Source organism: Chlamydotis macqueenii, chromosome W, assembly GCF_036417535.1.
Source record: "Chlamydotis macqueenii isolate bChlMac1 chromosome W, bChlMac1.mat, whole genome shotgun sequence".
NCBI lineage: Eukaryota > Metazoa > Chordata > Aves > Otidiformes > Otididae > Chlamydotis > Chlamydotis macqueenii.
Window position 1 is genome coordinate 35,198,651 of NC_141592.1, and position 22,577 is coordinate 35,221,227.

At 43.7% G+C, this 22,577-nt stretch overlaps 1 protein-coding gene across 5 annotated transcripts in view; it reads right to left on the reverse strand.

Moving 5' to 3' along the window:
- Positions 1 to 22,577, reverse strand: part of LOC104480483 (SET-binding protein) — a 287,448-nt gene that overhangs the window by 81,092 nt on the left and 183,779 nt on the right. For all 5 annotated transcript variants that reach the window (XM_086769716.1, XM_086769714.1, XM_086769715.1 and 2 more), the window contains one exon: positions 112 to 3,577. In XM_086769716.1, coding sequence (XP_086625842.1) covers positions 112 to 3,577 — 3,466 coding nt within the window. The remainder of the gene's footprint in view (positions 1 to 111; positions 3,578 to 22,577) is intronic.

The window sequence follows — 22,577 nt, forward strand, 5'->3', positions numbered from 1 at the left end:
GCCAGAGAAGTTATTGACTCATAAACATATTTGCTGTAAATGGCAAGTCCCTCTTTGTTCAGCATTAAAATTTAAATGCAGTAAGGTAAAATAGAATAAGGCAGAGCTTACCTGAAGAGGCTGAAGAATCATAAGTACTTCTGTCCTTCCTATTTGTCCTGAAGGCCTGAATGTCCTTTTCCCTGTAAGTTCCAAACCCTTCAAAGCTTCTTCTTTTATTCCCACTTGCATCATTGTCCCACTTCTCACTTGAGGAATTCATTTCACCAAACATGTCCAGGGACTCTGACCTTCCATTACTCTCAGTATTACCAGAGTATTTCTTTTTGCAAGAGTCAATGGGATCATTGCTTGAGTCACTTTTTTCTTTACTCTGTGTCCACTGCTGGGCATCAGAAAGTGATAACGTAGACAGCGTATCCACTTCAAAGTTACTCTTTGAGCCTTTGTGTCCAGTTTCACAATGCTGGTGCTTCTGCTTCTCCTTATGCTTGCTTTTCTCATTGAGCAAGGAGAGGTCTTTATCTGAGCCACTTAGCCTTTTGTTGATCACATGGCTGGAGAAGCCAGTGGACTTGCTAGCAAAGAGACCACTCAGATCTTCATGTGTCCCCAGTATCCGCTCATCCTTATGCTTGTGTTTATGTTTGTGTTTCCTTTTGTGAAGTCGGCCACTTGAAAGGCTTGTTCCTCCAACCTTTGGAGGAGCCAAAGAGGACTGCATGTCTCCAAGGCCCATTCCCACAGATGTTTGTAGGTGCACTCCATGTTTCGCTTTATGCTTGGCAGTGGTGGACATCTTCATATGAGAGCTTGCATGGAATTGGGGTGTGGGCATGGTAGGCCTCATAAATGGGGAAGCCGCTCCAAGCGTGTGAGACAGGTACAAAGGAGCTGGATACTGACCATAGTAACCAAGATTCATCATAGGCATTGATGTGTAAGGCATTCCATAGGGTGCATAGTAACTCCCACTGGGAATAGGGTAACCGAACCCTTGTAAAAAAGGCACCTTTGTCATGGTGTCATTGGTTTTGGCAGGTCTACCACGCTTCTTCTTAGACTTCATGTCAGAGGTCCTGCGAAGAAAGAGCAATGGGTCGTACTGGATATATGGCACAGGGTAGTAGTGATCAAAATTAATTCTGAAGATGCTGGGATATGGATTTTCATGATAAAATGTGTAACTTCTATGGGAAATTCTGAACACTTGAAACTTATTGATGAGTTCCTCAAGGTCTGCCAGAAACTGGAGGTCATCTCTGTTCTGCAGGCTTTTCCTTTTCCTCTTGTGCTTTGGCTTTTTAATACTCTCATGAGAGAGAAAGTTATCCACAATGAGATGCTTCTGTCGGTGATCATGCCTGTTCTTTGTGCTGGTGTCAGATGGGATAGCCTCTGTATTGTCCAGGGTGCAGAAATCAAAGGAGTATCTCCGGCGAGATTCTGAGCTTTTCTCGGCTTGGTCAGAAGTGCTGTTGTTGTCTGTACCTATCCCACTGTCGCTTGGTATGGTTTCCTCACTGTGAGACTCGCTCACTGGTGACAACGTGACTTCTTTCAGAGAACCTATTTCACAGAGGTGGGAAGGTGAATTAGCCATTAACCTGGGTGGAGACAGCTTCCAAGTTCCACTGTGCATTCCTTTCTGGGTTTTTGTAGGAAGAGCACTGATAGGTTGAAGATTTGGCATAGTTTTTAACTCTGAAAAATTTGTTTCAGTGCTTGCAGGGCTAAGGTTGCCGTTAGTCCCCACTAACTGTGTTGAAAGCGGATGAATAGCTGCTGGTGACAATGCCACAAGTGACTGCAGGTTGGAAGGCACTGCTGGGTTTTCTGGCTGGCTGGAAACAGGCCTTGAGTGCTTGATGGTTGTCTTAGGTTCTTCTGGCTGAGGCTGCAGCTCTGCTCTTGGTTTTCTGCCCCTTTTTTTACCAATGTAGATAGTTCCCCTCTTGCTGACATTGATCTGCTTCCCTAGTCTGGCATCAATGGTGGTTGGCCCAGCACCAGACAGTGGCTGGAATTTTGCTTTCAGAGCTATGCTGCTGGAGCAGGAGGACAAGATCTGATTGAGAATATTCTTCCTCTTGAGGGTCTTCATTTTATTAATGGTCTTGATGGCCTTCTTATCCAACACCCCAAGCTTCCCGACCTTTTTGTGAAACTTGAGTTCACTGATAGACTTGTCCTCTCCCGGGACCATCTGAGTCAACTTGGCCAGATTCCGTCTCCTCTTCCTTTTCTTTGTTCCGGGAAATTCACAACTAATTGGACTCACTGGGCTGGTGGAGGTTCCCTCGTGAATGGTTTCAACAGTGAGCAAAGGCTGTTTCTTTGGTCGTCCTCTTTTTTTCTTGACAGGTGTGATCACAGTAAGACTGTCTGTATTGGTATACAGAGGGCTGGATGGTGTGATGGGATAGGCTGAAGGAGGCTCCACCATCAGCTTCTCAGATGTTGTCATGCAGATCTCCCGAAGGATAGATTTAGGTTTGCTGCTGGTCCATCGCCGCTTAGCTGCAAGTTTGGGGTGCTGGACCTCAGATAATTTGCCAGCTGTGGAAAGATCGGTGGGTAGGAGAGTGGATGTCACAGCTACAGATTTTCTGGGTCTGGTGGCACTGTTGGGGGAAGCTTTGTCAGTGAGCACACCACTGTCAATAGCTACTAAGGGGGACTCATTTTCAACCACTTTCCCTGGCTTTGTGGCTCGAAGATCTTTTTTACTCCCCTCTGGTTGAGAGCTAGTCCAGTTTGCTACTTCACTGCTCATAGCAAGTCCAGAAGGCAGGCTTTTCTCCTGGATCGTTTTCTCTATGGAAGATTTTGTGGATTGCCTTTTTTTCCTCTTGTGGCCAGATGTATCTGTTGTTGGAGACTTTATTGGGATAATAATTCGTATGTGACTGGTGTCACTTTCACAACTGCTAGTAGAAGTGGGATTCTGCTTTGAGGGTGATGTATCCAACACACTGTCCATCGAGTAAGACTCCTTTTTCCCTTCCATGCTGTCATGGGATTCACTGTCAAATGCTTTCTGAGCACTCTTCATCCATTTGATGTCTGCAGTTTGGATAGCTTGACTTATCAAGTCCTTTTTGCTGGACGACTTCTTTGTACTCCCGGTGGGCTGATCGAGGGCCTCCAGCTGCACACCTCCCTCTTGATCACCGAGAGGCAAAAGCCCATTGCATTCAGAGGCGCTGCTTGGCTGGGTGGCCACGCTGATGTTGTTGGGTGATGGGACTGCACTGCAAATGGCAAGTTCTTTACTACTGGCTGACAGCTGCCCCCATGTGCTGCTGGAGCAGGACTTCTTTGCTTGGGATTTGCTGAAGGAAACTCCTGGCTCTGGAGTGGAGACCTTGGTGGCACTAACTGCTTCTCGACTGGGTTCTGTGTTGATGAAGCAACTTTGAGAAGAGGATCCAGTATCAGAGCTCACTGACCATTCAAGGTGGTGCTGGTTGCTACTTTTCTGCTGGTGCTTTGATTTTAAGGTGTCATCGGTGAAGTCTTGTTGGAGGCCTGGATCATAGTGCAAAGTAGAATGTTTTTGTGGCCTGTCATAAACCTGGAGGACAGCAGAAAATAAATATAACAAAAAAATTAGTTTATCAGTCCATTCATAACTCCTGGTTGCAGCTCTTTATTTGTACAGTGAATGACAACTCTTCTTAACCAATTGCCTTGTAAGGGTTAGGAGCCTTTATAAAGTCTTCTTATACTTGAGCCAAATTTGCATTTAGATTCATGCAGTGTAAACAAGTTTTGGTTTTTTTTTCCCACTCTAAAAACAATGGAAATATTTCTATAAATGCTAAATTGCTAAGAAAATTATGTTCTATTGATTTTTAATTTAAAACACAAGTAAAATATTCCCTTTCAATGGATGAATGGTGTGACTCGGCCTCCTGGTGAGAATCTCTTTTTCCTAAAAAATAATCCCTCACAGAACTTGATGCTCAGCAACAGCAATTAAGCTAATTCTTGGAAACAAGAAAAATGCAAAATTATCTCAGAAGTTGTAACAAACAAGAGGAAAACTCATGGGTCCACTTCCCTATGAAGCCAGAATCTGCAAAGATTTACTTGCTTATGTTTCCACACAGAAGTCATCTCCACAAACTTAGTGCTTAAAATCATATGCATAGCATCAAGTATGTGAGGCACACTTGGCTGGTTCAGGATTTGCATTACTCCCTTTCCATTTTAGTAATCTGCTATTTGCAATGTTGGTAAGAGATATTTTCAGTGTGATTTCTAATCCGACAGCAATTCTTTAAGCTGCAGAGGTTACCATAAGGGCAGAATTATGCTGAAGACTGTTACAGAGCAGAAGAAAATCTACTTTTTTTTTCCTTTGTGGGCCTCCTTCAACTACAGAAATTGTTTGCTACAGCTGTAACCTTTTGAAAAGTCTCTTAAATTTAAAATATTTTTTTTTACTTTCATTAATTGACCTCTTCTAGACATTTGTTTTCTCCTGTTACATTTAGGAGCTTTTTTTTGTAAAGCTCTGGATCAAACTGTGCAACTAATTTTGTACACCTAGTACTGAAACAACTGTTCTTAGCAAACTGTAATGACACCGTTCCAAATGCCAAATAAATGATGAGAGACTTAAAATAAATGTGTAACCAAGGAAAGAACAATAGAAAACAACTGCTAAGTTGTGTTTCTGCAAACACCCTGTTACAATTAAGATTCTATCAGTAACTTTATGTTGGATCCCCGTTTGGGTGTTTGCAACAGAAGTTTTGGGGCAAGGAGGCTGTCAGCGTAAGAGGGTTTTGAGCTGGGAAAATGAGGTGTCCCCAGTTCCAAGCAACTTCAGAGGGATTTGAAAAGTGCTAAACACCTCCAAGCCCATGGTGCATTATTTAGTGACCAGTAAACATGCATGTTATTGGCAAATTGATGTTGCAATATCCTTCATGTGCATATAAAAATGGGCACGTGGCTTTTCTGGAACAGACAATAATGATGAAGCTGTTCTGGTCCATCATCTGAGGAGTAATCAGGGAATCTTAAATCCTGTGGATAGCTCAGCTGTCTTGCACATGCACTAGCCATGCTTAGGGAAAGCAGAGATTTCCAGGAATTGTGGAGTGATGAAATGAAAGCACGCAGATGCGATGGAGCTGCAGATGTCGCAGGCGAGCAACACCTGGTTTCTTCAGCCTGAGAAAAGAGCCGAAAGCATAAACAGCCCTCAGGGAATGAATCAGTTCCTCCTCCTCCTCACAGCGGCCTCTCACGCGTGAGCTACACAGCGTGCAGTGGCCATGACTCACACCACTGATATCCTCCTTCGGCAAATGGAGCCCATCCATGTCCACGGCCTTGGGATGAGGACAGGGAGGGGTCAAAAGGAAATCAGCAGCACTGGCACTGCAGTTTGATAGTTTGTTTTTATTTTAATTTTTTTAAACTGATCACAAAGCTCTTGATCTTCACTTTACTTCAGCTGTTTGGGGCTTCTCCGGCCCCCAGGCCACCAAGGCTGGGTCTGCTGTCAGCTGGGCATGAGGAGGTATGTGGGAGGTAGCCATCCCCTGGTGAGGTCCCAGCGGGCCGGAGGTGGGTGCCCTCCACCCAAGCCTCTCACTAGACTTGGTCAATATTTCTCTTGATACGCAGTTTACTGGATGTGCCTAGTGGGTAATAATCCCATCTTTCCTTTAAGGAAAATAAAATACACATAAAGAAGCTAATAGTTTTCATAACTGCAAAGAAGTTTGAGCAACGTGATGCAGCACATGCTAAATCTTAGACTAAAAAACTCATGAGTTTCAGTCCTCAGCTTTGGCAATGGTCGGTAGATCTATGAGCAGAAAACATCCCATATACATATGGCAACTGAAGAGCACTGAAGGCCAGAGAGCAGAAGAGACGGACTATGTGTTTACACCTGCCTTGCCAGACCTGTGCAACCCTGCACCTGCAGATGTGCTTACTCCTCTTTACAGTTTTATTCTGGCATGTGGCCTATGCAACTGAGAGGCTGAGACTGTATCAGTCCCATGATGAGTGGCACCCTACTCTGCAAGCAGTACCCAACAGGAGAATCCATCCCTCAGGGACTCTTTTCATTTAACTATTGAATTTCTCGCTCTGCCTCCTCATTCCCTCGCCTGAGCTTCTCTAAATACACATGATGCTTCCAGTCCGAAAGCAAAAAGTGGGAGGAGATGCCAGCAACCAAATCAAGAGCTTAGTAAAATAATAACAAAAAATCAAAATCAAAATGAATATAACTAAAATAATAATAATAATTATAAAATATGCAATTAGGAAAACTCATCACCTGAAAAGAATCTGATTGCTTGCAGGGAATAGTTCAAACGCACCTTTTTGAGGAGGTAACACACATACAGCTTGTCAAGAATCTGGCTTGCAAATCAAAGTTAATACTACAATGCCCCCTCTTTAAAACATTCGCAGATCCATCTGTGTAATGGCTCCTCAAGTGTAATTCCCTATTAAGAGGCTTTATCTGGAGAGATAAGCAGCTGGTTCCCATGTCACTAATTGCTGTCTGCTGTGATTTTAAAACATCTGCACCATTGTGCTCTTCAATTTTCATATTCTAATCACACTGAAACTTGAAAAAGGTACATCATTGATTGTTTCTGTGGGTTAATAAGTACACAGTCTCCATGTAGAGACAATTTAAAGGCAATCAGAACCTCAATCAGCAAGTTTGTTTTAAAAATTAATAACATCAGGAGCATCTGTAGGGATTGGCATCCACAGTGACACATCAGAGTGTGCTCTGGGGACATACCATCCTTTGTTATCTTCTTCATAGGCTGGAAATAAAATTCAAAAAAAAAAAAGAAAATAAAAAGAAAAAATGCTTTCCTAAATGAATAATGTCACTTAGAATCAGAGTCCTAGGAAGTGCTTGCTTTTATCTCAAGGCCACTCCTGCCTCTCCAGCAAGAACAAATCTCATCAAAACCCTGTGTAATACCTCTGTGTGATCTAGGAACTTGTAAGCCATTTTTGGTAGCAATTTTGGCAACTGGGAGCTGGCATCTCATTGGAAATCCATGGGGTGAGGCTGTGACTCTTTGGAAGCATGTGGGCATTTCACCTGCTTGCCACCTGGGTTGGCTAGATGTCCTGGTTTCAGCAGGGATGGAGTTAATTTTCTTCTCAGTAGCCGGTGTGGTTTGGATTTCGTGTGTGAAGAATGTTGATAAAAACATTCTGATGATACGAGTTGTTGTTAATGAGACCAAGGACACTGTCTGGCTTTCCAAGTCTCGTTAAGGTCTCGTTAACGTGTAGATGCGGGAAGCTGGGCAAAAGACAGACAGAATAATTGACCCAAACTGGCCAAGGAGAGTATTCCATGCCATCAACGTCATGCTCAGTATATAAGTGGGGGTTGCCCATGGGAGGGGTATTCCTTTTCTTTTCGGACATTCTTTTCGGGTATCCGTTCGGGCACCCTTGGCATCCTTTTCTTCTCTCTTGCTTGCTGGCATCGTTCCCTCTCCCTTGCTGGCTTGCTCTCCCCGCTTTGCTTGCTGCTCGGTGTCGTTCCTGTGATCGCTGCTCAGGACGGGCTGCGTCGGTCATTCGGACATCGGGTGGTGAGAAATCGTACATTGTCCGTTTTGTATATTGTGTATATATTAATATCCTTATATCCTGTTAGCTTTGTAGTTTTTAGTATTTTTAGTAAACTGGTTTTATCTCAACCCATGAGTTTTCCTTTCTTCCCGATTTCTCTCCCCCATCCCACTGGGTAGGGGGAGGGTGAGTGAGAAACTGTGTGGTGATCCGGGCTAAACCACCACACTAGATGTTGAGTCAACAGTTTTTGTCTCCAAGCTGTGTAGAAAAGGATGTTAGCTCAGGTACAGCACTCTGCTATGGCAGTGATGTTGCACACAAACTGAATCTTCCTGAGCCAGCTCAGAGCAAAGGCAAGTTTGAATTCATACCTGCTTTAACTTAAGCTTATACTTGAAAGTACTCCAGACAATGCTGATAATAGACCTTTGGTGCCTAGCAAAAGATCAACCTGAGATTTTCAAGACCGAATGAATAAATCTGGTGGCACTGAGGTTAAGTGGAAAATGCAGTGGGCACCTGCTTCTGAAAAGTCAGACTCTCCTTTGCAAGGAGCTCCTAAAAACTGGGGAAGCTCCAGGTGACTTGCTCCTGTTGAAAAAGCTTTCTCTTCAGTTTCTGCTTCCTAGACATGCATGAAAACATGCTACTGGAGAAGAAAACCCTTTGAGAGGAAGAAAAACCTGAGATTTCCAGCTCCGACACATGAATAAATAATCTTGGCTCAGCTCATATTTTTGCTCAAAACTGAGCATTTCCTCTTGTATCCCAGTGGGACAACTGCAAACTGCTCACTTGAAGGCTCTAATCAGAACTATATGTTGGAGATATTTCATCTATTTTGGTGAGTACATTGAGCATTCCTGGGATAGCATTGCTCTGTAAATAAAAGATGCTAAGCAAAGGAGACACCAGGTTCAGGAGAATTTAACTCTGGCCTAATGACTTACAGGTTGAGCAGTCATGGATATGAAATGTGATCAAATTATAGGAGAGGCCTGTTATCGAGTCAGGTTAGTTCATAATAACAAGTGTCTGAAACGGTTTCAGGAAGTCCTTTAGGTCCTTGGTGACTCTAAGGAGGGAGGAGGGATCATAAACTGGCACATGACATTTGCTGGAAGTGCAAACAGCAGTAGTGTCTTCTGAGAAATCCCACTGAATCTGGTTCAGAACTGACGTAGGGGCTTTAATTCCAATAAAATACTAATGGAAAACATGTCAGCAGGCACTAGCATAAAATTCTTCACTGTCATCCCAAACAAGGGTGATTTTTCAGAGCAATTTGTCAAATTTATCCCTCCCAGAGTTTACTCCTTCCCCAACTCCCTGAGTCTTCAATAGCACAAAGCCTAAACACCACCACACTCACAGGAGTGAGGATCATTTGTTAGACATCAAAAGAGAGTCAGGAATTAACACGAAGTTGCAGGAGAACTAATTGAGAGCAAGACACAGCATGGGGTGGGAGTGGATTAATTAAAAGCAAAGCATCATCTGTTTGTGTCCATTCGCCGTACACAAACAACACAGAGAGTGGTAGAAGTCCCATGCAAAACAGGAGGATCTTCACTAAAGCTGCAGATTTGCACTCCCATTGCTATGTAGCTCTGCCTTCCCTGAGATATTTGTTTAATCTTGTCAATACAGAGAAACCGAAGTTCAGGCTTTTGCATTATAATTGTTTTGAGAGTACCTATCTAAAGCACTTATCCTTAAGGAAAATAAAAAGCAATGCACAGAGATTACTGAAGGGTCCAAAAATGCTCATACAGTTGCAAATCGTAATTTTTCATGCATTCCTGGTAAAGCGTCATGATTTGCTAAATAATTCAGAAATTCGAAAGTTATTCCAAATTAATTTTGCTACCAGGTTTAAACTGGATGATTTGCACACTATTTCAGTCTTCTGCTGGATTTCAGACACTTTCATTTTCCACATACAGGCAATGAGGGTTTTATTTGAGCAAATTGCAATAATATGTTGAATTTATAAAGCTAGGATTTGGTGCTGTGGGCTGATCTACTCCTTACTAGTGGAATAGACCTATCTCTGCACATATTTTCTTTATCAAATGTTTAAACAACTCTGCTCTTTTCAGGGCTTTATATTAAGCACCGAGTCTGGAAAAACTCTAAACAAAGGGATTTTTCTGTCATCTCCAACAAAGAGCCCATCACCACCGATGTAACAATGCAGTTTAAATATTGTGTTTAAGCATAACACAGTTTGCCGCCTCAGTTTAGGCAGCTGGGAGAGAACAATTGGGCACCAACTAAGGTGGACTACGATGGGACTCATACAATTTTGCCCATTCATCTGGTGAGATAGCCCTGGTTTGGTCCTTGTTTGGCCTCAAGTCAGTGCAAAGATTTTTAAGTGAGCGTCTCAGATATTATATCCATGAAGCCAGGGCTCGCAGAGTAAGATGCCTTTGCTAAGCTGCATGCTTTCATTTATCCAAAAGCCTTGCTAATGAACTTAATAGCAGCAGTGATATTAAGGCTTTATTAGTCATATATAAAACATACTTCCATCCCTTGGGAAGTGGTGTAGTTCAAGAGCTTGACTTGCTCTTCTCGGTGTGTAACTACAGCGTTGCATGTCCAGGTTTCTATCTCATCCTGCTCTTCCACTTTACTCTGTAATTTCAAGTTGTAGAGGGCAACGTATATCTATATAGTGACTTGGTCAAAATCAAACAGCAGAATGATCTCGAGATGGACTCAGACCTGCAGAAACGTGAGCAGTAAGGGGTATTCATCTCTGAAAGATTTGTGGTGTTGTCCAGGACATTAATGCTCCAGTGAACTTCAGTGATCTGCAGCAAAATGTGGGAGGTTTGTTCCCTTTGGAAAATCTGCATAAAGAGGTCATACATGATGAATTTCTGGCTCCACTGGATACATACTGAAATAGTCACTGCACTCTGTGCTCTGTGCAAAGACAGCAAATGGTATGGGGTAGACCATCCAGAGATGGGATGTGTTCTGGACTCTCTCAAAAAGCTGGTCTCAGAATGGACTCCCAAGTGGGATTATCCTTTGTTTTCACCTGTAAAATAATTATCATCTGATGGAAGGGAATAGGAGCACGCTCCTCTTCCCTTGCACTGCGTGCAGTCCTTTTGACTGTCCAAGCAGGCATGCAGTGAAACCTGCCCCATTTGCAAAAGGCTACAGGATGAGTGGAGTTTCAGCAGCTTTATCCTCCCAGTTTGCCTATAACCTGTGCCTGTTTTTCACCACTGTTGGCAGATAAAAAATGATCCCTCGCCCCTTTTCCCTAGAACTGGCAGCAACCCTGGGAGGCAACAACTGGGGAAATGTGCTGCCCATGTTGAAGATGTCAAAACCATAGCAGATGTCTCTGTTTCTGGACGAGAGATGATGCCCCTGTGACATAGTCATTGAGGATTTTAGTCCTCAATCAGCTGATTGAGTTTACATCCCTAAGGAAAGTGGGTTTGAAGAAAGACACCCAGCACTGCACCGGGACGCCCAAGGAATGGACATGTGTAATGAGGATGCTCATGTCCACCTGCAAGTCCTCTTTCAAGATTCTAACTGTTCTGGTTTTATTTAGTGAGGGGGGGCTACGGTGGTAGCTTCTGTAAGAAGCTGCTAGAAGTTGCTCCCCTTTGTTCAGTGGACTCAGCCGGGCCTAGGGCGGACCCACTGCTGGCCAAGGCCGAGCCAATTGGTAGCAGAATGTTCCATGATAACGCCTCTGCAATAACATATTTAAGAAGGGGAAAACAGGAAAAAAAGGAGGAGAAGATGTGAAGAAGCTGAGTGGGGGCAGAGAGGGGGAGACGCGAGCCTTGTGGGCCTTGCAGGCCTCACCCTCTGGCCTCCCGCTGGGCGGCTGACTGGGCCCAACTCGGCCCGGACCAGCTGCAAGAAGTGGAGAGGAGATGAGATGTGAAGAGAACCTGAGAGGCGTCTGCCTCCCTCTATTTTAAAACCATTACCCCTAGTCCTGTCACAACAGGCCCTACTGAACAGCCTCTCCCCATCTTTCTTGTAGGCCCCCTTGAGGTATTGGAAAGCCACTATAAGGTCTCCCTGGAGCCTCCTCTTCTCCAGGCTGAGCAGCCCCAACTCTCTCAGCCTGTCCTCATAGGAGAGGTGCTCCAGCCCTCTGATCATCTTCGTGGCCCTCCTCTGGACCCTCTCCAACTGGTCCATGTCCTTCTTATGTTGGGGGCTCCAGAACTGGACACAGTACTCCAGGTGGGGTCTCACCAGGGCAGAGTAGAGGGGGAGAATCACCTCCCTCGACCTGCTGGCCATACTCCTCTTGGTGCAGCCCAGGATGTTGGCCTTCTGGGCCGCAAGGGTGCATTGCCTGCTCATGCTGAGCTTCTCATCCAGCAGCACTCCCAAGTCCTTCTCCTCAGGGCTGGGGAGGGAGGTCTGAATAAGATGGAAAAAGATCTTGAGAGGTATCTGCCTGCCTGTTGTGAAGAATTTTTCTTGTGAGAGGAATGGCTGCAGATGCCAAGGTCAGTGAAGAAGGAGGGGGAGGAGTAATGCGGCTCCTGGCCAAGATTCCCCTGCAGCCTGTGGTGACAACCATGGTGGAGCAGGTTGTCCCCCTGCAGCCCATGGAGGTCCACGGAGGAGCAGAGATCCACCTGCAGCCCGTGGAGGACCCCACGCTGAGGCAGGTGGATGCCTGAAGGAGGCTGTGGCCCGTGGAGTGCCCGCTGGGGCAGCTGTTTTGGAGGGACTGCACCCCGTGGAAGAGATGACCCATGTCGGAGCACTTTCATGAAGGACTGTGGCCCGTGGGAGGGACCCCACGCTGGAGCAGGGGAGGAATGTGAGGAGTTCTTCCCCCGACAACAAAGCAGCAGCATAAAACAACGTATGATGAACTGACCGCAACCCCCATTCCCTCTTCCCCCCGTGCTGCTCGGGAGGGGAAGGTAGTAGAGATAATGTTAAGCTTGGGAAGAGGGAGGGGTGGGGGGAGGTTGTCTGGTTCTCTGTCTCATTCTCCTGCTTTATTTTTAGAAATAAATGAGTGTTTTTCTCCAAGTTGAGTCTGTTTTGCCCGTGACGGTAACTTGAAGGATTTCTCCCTGTCCTTATCTCAAACCTCGAGCCGTTTTTCCTTATATTTTCTCTCCCTGTTCTCTCGGAGTGTGGGGGGAGTGAGAAAGAGACTGCATAGTCTGGTCCCGATCAGGGCTGACAGATAGGAAGGCAGACATCAAGGCGATCCATCTACATCTTTCCCATTCTTCCTTTCTATGTTTCAGCAGTAATCATGACATTTCTGCTGTTTGCAGAATTTTATTGCACATAATCAAAATAAGGCTACTCTGATACAGATCTGACCAATCTCTGATGGTCATAAGGGGCAAAAGCAAGGATGTGTAATGTTGAGCAAGGGTGGATTTCAGTAACTACACTGAGCTGTTGGACCAGCACTTCAATGTGCGATGAGCCCACATTTACAAATCTCTAACAGAGGTAAGGTTCTTATAAGGATCCTACTCTTTATAAGTTTCCTTGCATCAGAATTGTAGGCATGTTAACCCAGAGCATGGTCTATGATTGTGTTATCAAAGCCTGTAGCAGGAATCAATCCTAGATAGCATGAGACTTGTTAGCAATGCTCCTGTGATTCTTCTCTCCTTTGTTTATCTGACTTCAAGTGCTTTTAAAACCACTCCTATCCATACATCATTTTTGAGAGATATGCATTAACAAATTAATCTGAAGATACTTCTTTGGAAGGAATAATTAAAACCTTACACATAGTAAAATTTAATTTTTGCACTTCTAGGACAATAGAGACTTACAAAATTTTTAGAGAGATACGAAAGTCACACAGAATCCATTCCAACCTTCTGCACTAAGGACAATCTATGTTTGTTTTGATTTCCACACCAGGAAAGGCATAAGATGTTAAATGATTTGACAAAGAACAGGTAATCAAGGCCTCTTTACCACACAGGAACTAGGAATCTAGGTCTTAAATCCTATACTTTCTTTTAATAATTTAAAAGTTTCATTGTAATTACATTTATTCACAGAATCACAGAATGGTTGAGGTTGGGAGGGACCTCCAGAGATCATCTTGTCCAACTCCCTTGCTCAAGCAGGGCTACCTAGAACAGGTTGCCCACTATTTGCACTATGATTACCTGGAAATTCAAAACAGGAGCGGACGTGCTTTGTTGTAACCATTGTACAAAAAAAAAACAGAGCAAAAAATGTGTCCCAAAGCCTTTTAATTCAAGTAATAAAGAAAGAACAGAGAAAAGTGAAGATCTAGAAGCAGGAGAGAGGCCAAAATACCACCCAACACAGAAGCCACATCTTGTGACTTCCAAACTGGGTCTGAAACCATCTTGCCAGGATACTGATAGTTTTGCCATACTCCCTGACTTACCAGTCAAAGCAATCAAGCAAATAACCCATCTCAGACACACATTTAAACAGGCCTTACACACTTGCTGCGTGTGTTCTCCAGGGGACCTTTAGATGCTGTTTTGCACACAGTGCAGTGTGGGCTTTCAGTGGTGTGAAATAAAAAATTAGTGCCATGGCAAAAGTTCCAAACACAGAAAATACAGCTCAGGATGCATAAATAATTAAACAGTGTGCATTTAAAACATGAGCCATTAAAAACAGCCTTTGTGAGGAACAGAAAAAAAAAAAAAGAAACTGTAGGATGCAAGTTTATCTTTCATAAGGTAAACCTTCAGACAGTTGCTCCTTCACGGATACTTCACAGTGCTCTGTATCCTTTTGAAACAAGCATTGATAGAAAAAGGCATTTTGACAGTCCCACTAGGATGCTCATCCTCTGTGTTCAGAGAGAGATCTATAAAGATCACAAGGCAGGATTGTGAATATAATGATCCCAGGGATTAGCCTTTCTTCCGAGTATGGTAGGGCAGTCCTTTGGACCTGTCTAAAATCAGAGAGGGGGCTCTTGACTATGAGCCAGCGTGCGGTTTTTCTCTCATTACCACTGTCCCTTCCTCACCTTCTCTCATGTGCTTGCAATACTTGAAATGCTTAAAAGTTTAATGTGGTCATATGTTAGCTATCACTCTCTCCGTCAAGGGAAAATGAAGGAATCTCCATTAAGAGTCAGTGAACTGTTGCTCCTAGTCAGAGTGGATCTACTACTGGGAAGTGCTGTTAAAGTATTGATGAAGGAGCATATTTAACCTACTGGAAAATCAAGCTCAAAGGAAAAGAAAAAGCTTATTCAGAGGAAATAAGGTTTTGTGATTAAAACACTGGATAGGTGTTTAGAAGACCTCTTATTTCCTCTTATTCTCTCATAACCTCTTTGACTTTGAGCAGAGAACTTGATTGTTACCAGCCAAAACAGCAGAAGAGGTCAGCTACTTTTTAGGCATTTAAGAGTGGATTTAATAGGAGCTGAGCTCACTCCCTAGTCAAGATGCCTGATTTAGGAACATAGACGGTCACCCAGAGGCATTTCCGTGGTCAGTAAGAGAGAAAAAGAGGCACTTCCACAGGGTGATTAGACCAATTAAAAGTCTAACTTGTGCTCTAGAGGTCCATGACCTATAGCTGGAATCTAAGGATAAAAACAGAGTTCTCAGAAGATGTTGTGACTTTGCAAAATGTTGTCCCAAATGCTATGGCTTTCTGTCCAAAACTGAGAGAAACAATAATCCTTTCCTTCTCTTGCTGCATACCCCTGTTTTGGCTTTAGCCTACAAACTCCAAGGAGCAAGATCCGTCTCTCACAGTGCTTACCACAACAAGGGTCTGGTTTGGCTCAGGTCCTCTCAGAATACAGCAGAGACACACACATTTAACTGAATTAACTGCTTTCACCCCTTGCCCCTAAGGACTAAAGGAAAGGGCAACAGTATCATAAAAGTAGTTGAAATAGTATCACTCTTACAAGAAAAGCAAACTAGCATGCATGAGGAACTGTGTACTACCTGTCAATATTTCCCAAAATTTTTACGCTTGTGAACTTTTAAGTAATCACATTGATTTATATAAGCTATATAATAAGTATATATAACACATGACATAAAAACTTGTCATAAAAACAGTACACTGGCAAAGACAAGAACCCGAAAGATCTCATGACTTGATGAGTTTGTGAGTATGACCACAACTCAGTCCATTTCTGCAAATAGATTAATGGTACAGACTTTAATTACATGGTCACATACTGCTCTTTTCTGCAGGGCCTCTGCTTCACAGTGTGCCTGTGAGAGGTTTTTATTCCTGTAACTTTATAGCACATTAATCATGGGTGATGAGGCCATGAATCAGTTATGCAAGTCATCCCAAGTACATACTGATGAAATCTGTAAACTGCCACCCAACACTCATATTCTGATTATCCACCTGTGTTACGGATGAACTATTTTTGGATTGTTTTAAACAGCTCTGAGGATGTTTAGTGCTTCTTCAGTAGCACAAGGATATCTGACCCACCATCCTCATAATGCCATGTGCCTCAGTTGCCATGTGGCCATTTATGAAGAGCTCAGTAAGGAAAAATATGATGGTCCAATATTTAATGCCTTCAGTGGTGACCCGGGGAAACCTTCTGCATGGAAAAAAACCCATCAGAGTATCTTTAGGAACAAGTCTTATCGAGCTACAAAATGTAGATAACCCTTTACATGGTGTTACAAAGCCCCTAACTTCATGATTCATTTAAAAAATACAAGCTCTGTGACAGTTTAATATATTTTTTAAAATTTCATTTGTACAAGGCAGAATGTTGCTTGTTACAATTTTACATTTATGTGTGTACAAACAAGATGGTCAAGATTTGGAGGGCTTTTTTTTTAATTTTTATGTTTGGTGCTGGTTAAGCAAAAAGAGCTCTTTCTAGGAACAGCAGATGAAGTAATAAAAAGGCAAATACAAGTAGATTTACTGTATTTTGTTCCTATTCATCATACAGAAACATGTATACAGGTCATTGCAATCATTGGTGTTATCCTTTCTTGTTAGTGGCTTGAAATCCACCACTCATTGAGTCAGAAATATTACATTTGGAAGGACCTTTCAGGCCATCCAAGCCACCCTCTTGCAATAGGTACAATGATCCCTACTGAATATTCACAAGCATAATTCAGTTTTGCCATCAGAAGGTGTCCTGGTTTTGGCAGGGATGGAGTTAACTTTTCCTCTCAGTAGCCGGTGTGTTTTGGATTTCGTGTGTGAAGAATGTTGATAAACACCCTGATGATTCCAGTTGTTGTGAATGAGACCAAGGACACCGTCCTGCTTTCCAAGCCTCGTTCAAGTCTCATTAACATGCAGATGCAGGAAGCTGGGCAAAAGACAGACAGAATAATTGACCCAAACTGGCCAAAGAGAGTATTCCATGCCATAAACATAATGCTCAGTATATAAGTGGGGGTTGCCCATGGGAAGGGGCATTCTGTTCGGACATTCTTGTTGGGTATCCGTTTGGGCACCCTTGGCATCCTTTTCTTCTCTCTTGCTTGCTGGCATCGTTCCCTCTCCCTTGCTGGCTCGCTCTCCCCCCTTTGCTTGCTGCTCGGTGTTGTTCCTGTGATCGCTGCTCAGGACGGGCTGCGTCGGTCATTCGGACATCGGGTGGTGAGAAATTGCACATTGTTCATTTTGTATATTTTGTATGTATTAATATCCTTATATCCTGTTAGCTTTGTAGTTTTTAGTATTTTTAGTAAACTGTTTTTATCTCAACCCATGAGTTTTCCTTTCTTCCCGATTTCTCTCCCCCGTCCCACTGGGTAGGGGGAGGGTGAGTGAGAAACTGTGTGGTGACTCGGGCTAAACCACAACAGAAGGGTCATTTGCCATCTAATTACCATGGAAATAATGCAACATACCACTGGTTCTTTACCACAACACATATTACTTTCCAGTATACTCCAATATATACACACATACATTGTACTTGCCTATTTAGTTCACTGCTAAAATTTGTCCAGTCATGAGTAAGCTGTCCGATAAACCCCAACATCAACCTAAAGTCTCAAACAAGAAACCTCCTCCTGTGTTTTAAAGTCTGATTTGAAAATGCATAGGGAGCTAAGGGCAGCTCTTCTTTGAAGAGTACCAATAGAAAAATTTCCTTCCAAAAATTCTGTTTTACTAGGATTTTAGAAGGGGAGGAAATAAGAAAAAATGGCTTTGAAATAATTAATCTCAGAGAAAAAAATTAGATCAGGGTTCATATTTTACAGTGATTTACATCTTGTGCAACCCCATTACATTTAATAGGACTACTGGAGGTCTGTGTCAACATGGAATGTGACTCTTCAGGCTTAAGTGCCATAATTCATGGACTATGTTAGAGCGGTCACTGCTTTTAGGATAAGACTTTATCTCCTGGGACTACTGATAGAGACTTCAGTTCTATTTCTTTGGGGTTTTGTTTTCCCTTTGTTTCCTTCTTTGGGAATATTCAAGGGGATTAGCCAGTCCATCAGATGACCATATTTCATGTCTTTTGCTGCGTCGTAGTTCAGCCCCGACTGGGATCAGACTACGCAGTCTCTCTCTCAATCCCCCCACCCTCCGAGAGAATAGGGAGAGATAATATAAGGAAAAACGGCTCGAGGTTTGAGATAAGGACAGGGAGAAATCCTTCAAGTTACCGTCACAGGCAAAACAGACTCGACTTGGGGAAAACTATTCATTTATTACTACAAACAGCAGGAGAATGAGACAGGGAACAAGATAACCTCCCCCCACCCCTCCCTCTTCCCAAGCTTAACATTATCTCTACCACCTTCCCCTCCTGAGCGGCACAGGGGGGAAGAGGGAATGGGGGTTGCAGTCAGTTCATCACACATTGTTTCACGCCTCTGCTTCATGGTTGGGGGAAGAACTCCTCACATTCCTCCCCTGCTCCGTTGTGGGGTCCCACCCCTATGCCACAGTCCTTCGTGGAACTGCTCTGGCGTGGGTCATCTCTTCCACGGGGTGCAGTCTCTCCATCACGGCTGTCCCAGCGGGCCCTCCACAGACCACAGCTTCCTTCAGGCATCCACCTCCCCTGGTATGGGATCGTTCACGGGCTCCAAGTGGATCTCTGCTCCTCCGTGGACCTCCATGGGCTGCGGGGGGACAACCTGCTCCACCATGGTCATCACCACAGGCTGCAGGGGAATCTTGGCCAGGAGCTGCATTACTCCTCCCCCTCCTTCTGAACTGACCTTGGTGTCTGCAGCCGTTCCTCACAACAGGCTAGCAGATGTCTCTCGGGATCTTTTTTTACATCTTATTCACTTCATATCTCCTCTCCACTTCTTGCAGCCGGGCCGGACCGAGTTGGGCCCAGTCGGCCACCTGGCGAGAGGCCAGAGGGTGAGGCCTGCAAGGCCCATGAGGCCTGCGCCTCCCCCTCTGCGCCTCTGCCCCCGCTGAGCTTCTTCACATCTTCTCTTCTCTCTCTTTTTTTGTCTGTTTTCCCCTTCTTAAATACATTATTGCAGAGGCGTTATCACGGAACATTCTGCTACCAATTGACTCGGCCTTGGCCAGCAGCGGGTCCGCCCTAGGCCCGGCCGAGTCCACTGAACAAAGGGGAGCGACTTCTAGCAGTTTCCTACAGAAGCTACCACCTTAGGCCCCCCCTCACTAACAAAATCACAACATGCTGTCATAATTATTCTAAAGATAGTACCTGGACTCCTGGCATGTGTACTGCCATGGTTTTTGATGGCACATCACTTTATGATAGATCATATAGAATATGCAGCACTCAGAAGGGAGCAGTACTGCCTGCAAGTGCAAACTAAAGGCTAAGGCCAAGAAAGGTAGTATTTTATAAATACATATAGTGATATTGCCCTTCTTAAATTGTATTTGCTTTCTTGCTTATCCTACAAGGACCTGAAATGAGTATAGGTGGGCTTATATAATTTTTTTTTCCTGTAAAGATTTATAATATTAAAATATTATCATGGATGAAACAGAGTTGCTACACAGTTTTTGTGGTCATTGAAACAAGAGATTGCATGCATATATTGGAGATGCTGTTGAATGAAATGTTTTGTTGCCTTTTGCCATCTCTCAGGAGGGCTGTAAGAGTGTAATGAATATTTAACATTTCTATTTTTATTAGATTTTGTAACACCTTATGTGATGGTTTAGCCCAAATCACCACACAGTTTCTCGCTCACTCTCCCCCTCCCCAGGGGGATGGGGGAGAGAATTGGGAAGGAAGGAGAACTCGTGGGTTGAGATGAAGACAATTTACTAAAATAAAAGGGAAAACTACAATAATAACAGAATATAAGGATATTAAAAATATACAAAGTGAACAATATGTGTTTTCTCACCACCCGATGTCCCAATGACCGATACAGCCCGTCCCGAGCAGCGATCACGGAAACAAAACCAAGCAGCAAGCAAAGGAGCAAAAGGGAGCCAGCAAGGTAGGGGGAACAATGCCAGCAAAAAAAGCAAGCAGGAAGGATGGATGCCAGGAAGGCAGATACCCACCCTGGCCTGCCCCCACTTATATACTGAGCATGACGTTGATGGCATGGAATACTCTCTTTGGCCAGTTTGGGTCAATTATTCTGTCTGTCTTTCTCCCAGCTTCCTGCATCTGCACATTAGCGAGACTTGGAAAGCAGGACTGTGTCCTTGGTCTCATTCACAACAACTGGTATCATCAGGGTGTTTATGAACATTCTTCACATACAAAATCCAAAACATACCAGCTACTGAGAGGAAAAGTTAACTCCATCCCTGCCAAAACCAGGACACCTTATAAACTACAAGAAGCAGTTACTGCTTTATCCCATATATACTTTTCCTGGCTGGGACTGTAAACTGCTAGACAGCATTTAGAAACCATTGTGAAAAGGGAAAAATACTCTAGCAAAATTACTTCAGATTACTGAACTACCCCGAAATGCATGAATAATTCTGTGAGATTTTGTACCTGCAGCTTTTAATGAGGACTGCAAGCACATTTCTCACCTGAAACGCAGTACGTAAGGCCCACTCCCACCCAGGAGTAAGTTTTTGTTTTGTTTTGTTTTGTTTTGTTTTTATTTTGTAAGGGTTGGTGAATTTACAGTGGAATATTCCAAAGGAAACTACACTCAGGTCATGGCGGTGCAGAAGCACTTTCTATATGATACTATCCCGGCAGCTGTTGGAAGCCCTGTGTCCTTTCTCTAGGTGCAGCAACTACGCAGGAGTGGGATGAAATCTAATCTGGGAAACTCTAAATTAAGTCATGCCTACATTTCATGCTCTTAAATTTGTTTTTGTCCAACTCTGACTGCTATCATGCAAAATCTTATTTTATGAAAGCTTATTTGTACTTTGAGTTTGCAATTCCTTGCCCAGAAGTGGATATACATTTGAATATTACCTTCTTGATGTACTGCTGCAGAAGACTGTGGATATTCCCTCTCAAGTGGTACCTGAGACCTCATTGCCTTTCACAACAGAGGTAAGATATTACAGGCATTATGGAAATACTATTTTTCTCCCCCAAATTGGACACCAGCTTATTAAAATCAGGGCAAAAGAACCCCCAAACCAAACACAGAGGCCTGAAGCATTACTATGTCCCTTCTCATTTCAAATGACAAGTGGGTGCTTCTGAATGTGTCACAGCATTTATCCACTGCCTTCCAAAATACACGTAAAAAGATCTTCAAGGCTCAGTTTGACTCTCCTGCCCTCTGACAGGGTGTAGGACCGGAGCCTGCTACTCTGCAATTTGCTTTGCTTGCCCTATATTAATAGTTTACCTTTCTCCCTCCTGATACCTCCCAGCATAAGCACAGAAACCTCAGCAGCTATGTGACCTTTGCAAGGGCAAGGAGGGGGAAGAGAGGAGAAGAGAGTTTAGAGGTGGGTTTGATCTACTCCACAAACACTGACCACGCCACGAAACAAGCAGCTGGAAGAAAAGACAAAGAAGGTCTGAGAACGTAAACCAATATATTCTGAAAGCTGAGAGCGGTTAAAGGCGATGAAGAGCTGCAGCAGCTGACAGGGAGGAAGCTGCGAGCAAGAAGAGAGAACACTCTGTCACATGAATTCGGCATATTATCATTTTTCAATACTCACATTAAGAACAACCAAACCGCAAAGTTTCATAACTTGTGATTTAACTTAAAGGGGAAGAAGAAGGAAAAAAAAAAGTTAAAAGAAGGATAATAAAAAAATCTCTGAACCACAGAGAACTGCAAGATGACTTTCAAACAAAATCTGGGGTGAGCAACCCACTTCTCTTCAGATGTCATTTGTTTCCTAGCTCGCTCTTTGCAAAGGAAGGACAAAAGCCAATTTCTCAAGTCGGTTGCAGGAAGACGAGCAGAACAAGGACTTTCTGTTTGTACTTCTGTGTTCCTCTTTTTAAAATAATAACAGTGAATAGTATGATCAGAAGTGACTGCCTGGGGGGATTTTTCTCTTTCAGTTTTCAGTGCACTTCTCTCCCTGCTGAGTGAAGGATCCATGCAAATCAGTGGAGGGTTTGCACCAAAGAGACTGCACAGGGGAAACAGACAAATTGATTGCACACCCATCAGTTTGCACACACGCACTGCCAAGTGCCTCCATGGGAGGGGGCATCATTTTCTGGTATTCCTTTTCTTTTTGGACATTCTTGTCGGGTATCCGTTCAGGCACCCTTGGCATTCTTTTCTTCTCTCTTGCTTGCTGGCATCGTTCCCTCTCCCTTGCTGGCTTGCTCTCCCCACTTTGCTTGCTGCTCGGTGTCGTTCCTGTGATCGCTGCTCAGGACGGGCTGCGTCGGTCATTCGGACATCGGGTGGTGAGAAATTGCACATTGTTCATTTTGTATATTTTGTAGATATTAATATCCTTACATCCTGTTAGCTTTGTGTTTTTAGTATTTTTAGTAAACTGTTTTTATCTCAACCCACGAGTTTTCCTTTCTTCCCAATTTCTCTCCCCCGTCCCACTGGGTAGGGGGAGGGTGAATAAGAAACTGTGTGGTGATCCGGGCTAAACCACCA